We start from the raw sequence: 4,377 nt of genomic DNA, 5'->3' as shown, positions 1-4,377 counted from the left end.
AAAAAAAAAAAAAAAAAAAAAAAAAAAAAAAAAAAAAAGACAGCATCTCACGTAGTCCAGGCTGGCCTGGAACACACTATGTGACTGAGGCTGATCTTAAACTTCTAGTATTCCAACTTCCATATCTCCATGCCTGGATTATAGGCATGAGCTAATGTATTCCTATAATCTCGGTAATGGTGAAACAGAAGCAGGAACACAGACAGGCCTTCGTCTATGGCACCACTGTCTCAAAAGAGTTCCAGGGATCTTGTGCCCTGGTCACTTGAGCTGGGAGCATATGTATGGTGAGCTGCTTGCTTCATGAGAGCCAGAGAGCAGAGAGAGACCAGAGGAATCAGCTCGTACTAGCATCCCCATGAGGACATCCGTCCCACCAAGCCTACCACCCTGTTAATGTGCCAGAGGAGCGCACATTTAACACATGAACCAGTGAGCTGTGCTTAGGGTGTAAAGCTATAGCTTGAACTGTAACCAAAGTTGACCTTCCTATAGTCAGAAGCAGCAGATGAGGAGGGGAAACCTAATTGCGGCCTGGCTTCTGTCTTTTTCAGACCTTTTGGGGACGTCTGCAACAATGCCAAGGTGCCAGGTAAGTGAGAAAGACAGTAGAAGCCAGCCTTCAGCCCCATGGGGACTAGTCTAATGCTTTCAAAGAAAAAAAAAAGAAAGAAAGAAAGAAAGAAAGAAAGAAGAAAAGAAAAGAAAAAGCACAGACAGGCAGGACCTTGGCATGGTTCAGTGTATAAAGGTGCTTGCTACTAAACCTGATGACCTGAGTTCAATCCCTAGGACCTTCATGATGGAGAGAGGGCCAACCACTCCTGCAAGTTGGCTGCACACACACACACACACACACACACACACATATATATATATATATATATATATATATATATATATATACATACATACATATATATGTGTATATATATTCATGTGCCATATATATGTAAATAATTTTTAAAAACATAGGTAAGGCTGGCGTGTGGATTAGTTGGGAGAGAATGTGCAAAGTCCTATTAAGATTCCCCAGTACCGTGTAAATCAGCTATCGTGGCACACAAACCTATAATCCCAGTACTCAGGAGGTGAAAGGCTGGAGGATCAGGAGTCAAGGCCAGGTTCAGCTGCACAGTGACTTGGAGGCCAGCCTAGGCTACATGAGACCTGCCTCAACAAACCAAGCCAAAATATTTGGGTAGGAAATGGGTAGCAGAACAGATACTGAGGGTTTTTTAAGGTCTTGGGTTGGCAGCCATACTGAAAACTAAATGTTCTGGGTGAGGCCATGAAAATAGAAGTGGGTGAGGAGTATTTTATCAGCAAGACAAGTAGATGAATAGAAGCCAGAAGTGGGACAGCTGGCCTTTAGACCTGCTTAGGAAGTAAGACTAGACAAGTGAGGCTCAGCCACTGAGCCTAGGATGCTAGGCCCAGGGCATTGAAAGAATAAAGCTGTAACTCAGAGGTAGGTAGAGCCCCTGCCCAGAATCCCGCAGGGAGGGGCTGGGGGCGTGGCTCAGTGGTAGAGCACTGGCCTAGAATCCTCCAATCAGGGGGTGTGGGTGTGGCTCAATGTACACAAAACCCTGGTTTCTTAGGACATCAAAATGAGTAAAACACTAAAAATCTAAAAGCCGGGACTTTCTCCCGGGAGCTCAGGAGGCCGGCACAGGGTGGCCCCTAGCATCAGCCCTCAGCAACTGTTTCTTCCACCAGCCAAAGACAACATTCCCAAGCGCAAGAGAAAGAGGGTCTCTGAAGGCAACTCAGTCTCCTCCTCTTCCTCCTCTTCATCTTCGTCCTCCAACCCAGAGTCTGTGGCATCCACCAACCAGATCTCCCTCGTGGTAAAGTCACGCGGATCCGAACTTCACCCTAATTCTGTGTGGCCTTTGCCCCTTCCTCGGGCAGGGCCATCCACAGCTCCAGGAACTGGGAGGCACTGGGCTCTGAGAGGGACTCAGCCAACCACAGAGGGGCAGGCACATCCACTCGTTTTGCCCACAAGATAGACGGAGGGTCCGCGCAATCAGCGCAGTGCTTGAAGTGCGGGTATCACCTGCGATGTGTATAAATGAGGTCAGCAGGAGCCAGAGGGGGAAGGTCACGTGACAGAACTCAACCTCCATCATCTGTCGGCCACATTGCTTGCTTTGGCCCTTTCCTGATTCAGAGGAACTCATGTAAAAAAAAACAAAAACAAACAAAAAAACCCACCCAGGGTGTGGTGTCTTACATCCTCGGTCCCAGTAGTGGAAGGGGGAAGATCGGCAGTTCAAGGCTTTCTGGGGCAATATGGAGACTCTGTCTCAAAAGAAAACTGGCAAAACGGAGGCAGAGGGTGTGGCTTAGTCAGCAGGGTACTTGCTTTGCATGCGAAGCCCTGGGTTCTATTCGCAGCACCACATAAACTGGACCTGGTGCTACACGCCTGGGATCCTAACACTGGAGAGGTAGAGTCAGGAGAATCAGAAGTTCAAGGTTAGCCTCAGCTACATAGAAAGTTTGAGGCTAGCCTGGGCTACATGAGACTGCTTCGAGAAAAAGGAATGAAGGAAAGAAAAGCTGTTTTGTTGTTGTTTTTTGTTTTTGTTTCTTTCATTTTTTTCTATCATTGACTCCCTCCCTTCACCCCAGGAGGTGAGATAGTGTCTGTGGGGTGAGACTGTGTGAATCATGGTTTCCACTCATGCTGACGCAGCCCTCAATGGTGTCTAAACCATGTATTGAACACAGGTGGGGACAATCAGTACATTCCACCTGTGTGACCTCGGGCAGGTCTCTTTCCCTCTCTGGGCCTCAGTGGCTGCATAATAAGTACCATTTGAATTCATCCTCAAAGAAAGCGTGCTAATTATTCTGGGAGTTCCTCCGTGTCACCTGGAGTCCTAACGTGGTCCCTCTGTCCCCTCCCCCCCTCTCTCTAGCAGTGGCCAGTGTACATGGTGGACTATTCCGGACTAAACGTGCAGCTTCCGGGCCCCCTTGATTATTAGACCTCAGAGCCGAATCAGGACCTCAACTCAAAAGACTAAAGGAAAATGTAATTTATGTACAAAGTATATTCGGATATGTATCAATGCCTTTTAGTTTTTCCAATGATTTTTACACTATATTCCTGCCGCCAAGGCCTTTTTAAATAAGTAAAGAAAATGAAAAAGAACAAAAGTGTCACTTTTTTTTCCCCTTTGATTATATGTTCACGATGGTGGTGTGGCCCAGTAAGTGGTGTGGTCCCATCCAGGGACTGAGTCAGACAAGACACCAGCTCAGGTGCCTGGCTCCACCATACCCAGGAGTCTCCTGTTCCTGAGTGTCAGGCTGTGGTGTCCAAGGATAGAAGTTATTTTCTTGACTGCCAAGGGACTGTGGCCACAAGAGGAGCCATGGGGTCCTTGGACGGCATGCGCAGTCATTGGTTCCACCCCAGTGCTGGGTGTGATGGTGAGCACCTGTAATTCCAGTGCCCATGGGGTGGAGACAAGAGGAGCCAGAGTTCCTGTTTGGAGCTGGGGAGATGGCTCAGTGGGGAGTCCTTCCTTTGTGAACGCGTTGATCTAACCTCTGAGTCTCAGTATCCACGTTAAAAGCTGAGCAGTGTGGTGGTAGACACCCATAATCCCGGCAATGGGAGGTTGGAACTGGAGGATCCCCAGAGCTTGCCGGCCTCCAAGTGAACTAGTGAGCTCTGGGGTCACCAAAGGATCCTGTCTCTAAAAGGAAGATGAAAAGGGAACCTTAGTGGGTGAAGGAGGCTCCTGCCAAAAAACCTAACAACCTGAGTCCGCTCCCAGGGACCACACGAAGGAAAAGAACACCAGCTCCTATGTGGGAACGGAGCACACACCAGGTGTGAGTTTTGCTTTGTTTTGGTTTGGATTTTTCTTTCCTTTTTGGGTGGGGCTGGGGGGGGGGTTGTTCAAGACAAAAACTCTCTGTGTAGCCCTTGAACTCAAAACAGATCCATCTGCCTCTGCTTCCCAAGTGCTGGGATTAAAGGTGTGTGCCGGGCTGGCGAGATGTCTCAATGGGTAAGAGCACTGACTGCTCTTCCAAAGGTTCTGAGTTCAAATCCCAGCAACCACATGGTGGCTCACAACCACCCGTAATGAGATCTGACGGCCTCTTCTGGTGTGTCTGAAGACAGCTACAGTGTACTTTCATATATAATAAATAAATAAATCTTTTTTTTAAAAAAAGGTGTGGGCCACCACCACCTGGATTCTAAATGTGATTTTTTATTTTTATATATTTATTTATTTATTTTGGTTTTTTGAGACAGGGTTTTTCTGTGTAGTCCTGGCTGTCCTGGAACTCACTCTGTAGACCAGGCTGGCCTCGAACTCAGAAATCCGCCTGCCTCTGCCTCCC

The 4,377-nt window shown here is 47.8% G+C and overlaps 1 protein-coding gene and 1 pseudogene across 8 annotated transcripts in view; one reads left to right on the top strand and one right to left on the bottom strand.

Annotated features, from left to right (window-relative positions):
• The window catches only part of Gtf2ird1 (GTF2I repeat domain containing 1), a 102,324-nt gene extending 99,155 nt beyond the window's left edge, over positions 1–3,169 (top strand). For 3 of the 8 annotated variants that reach the window (XM_021161812.2, XM_021161811.2, XM_021161810.2), the window contains 2 exons: positions 555–592; positions 1,723–2,522. In XM_021161812.2, coding sequence (XP_021017471.1) covers positions 555–592; positions 1,723–2,018 — 334 coding nt within the window. In that variant the 3' untranslated portion in view covers positions 2,019–2,522. Of the gene's footprint in view, positions 1–554; positions 593–1,722 lie in introns of all 8 variants that reach the window. The other 5 variants (XM_029477500.1, XM_029477498.1, XM_029477496.1 and 2 more) reach the window with 3 other exon arrangements.
• Positions 3,170–3,563: 394 nt separating this feature from the next.
• LOC110294945 overlaps positions 3,564–4,377 on the bottom strand; it is a 3,636-nt pseudogene continuing 2,822 nt past the window's right edge.

The sequence above is a fragment of the Mus caroli genome, chromosome 5 (genome assembly GCF_900094665.2).
Source record: "Mus caroli chromosome 5, CAROLI_EIJ_v1.1, whole genome shotgun sequence".
NCBI classification, from domain to species: domain Eukaryota; kingdom Metazoa; phylum Chordata; class Mammalia; order Rodentia; family Muridae; genus Mus; species Mus caroli.
This window is presented reverse-complemented; position numbering and strand designations above follow the sequence as displayed.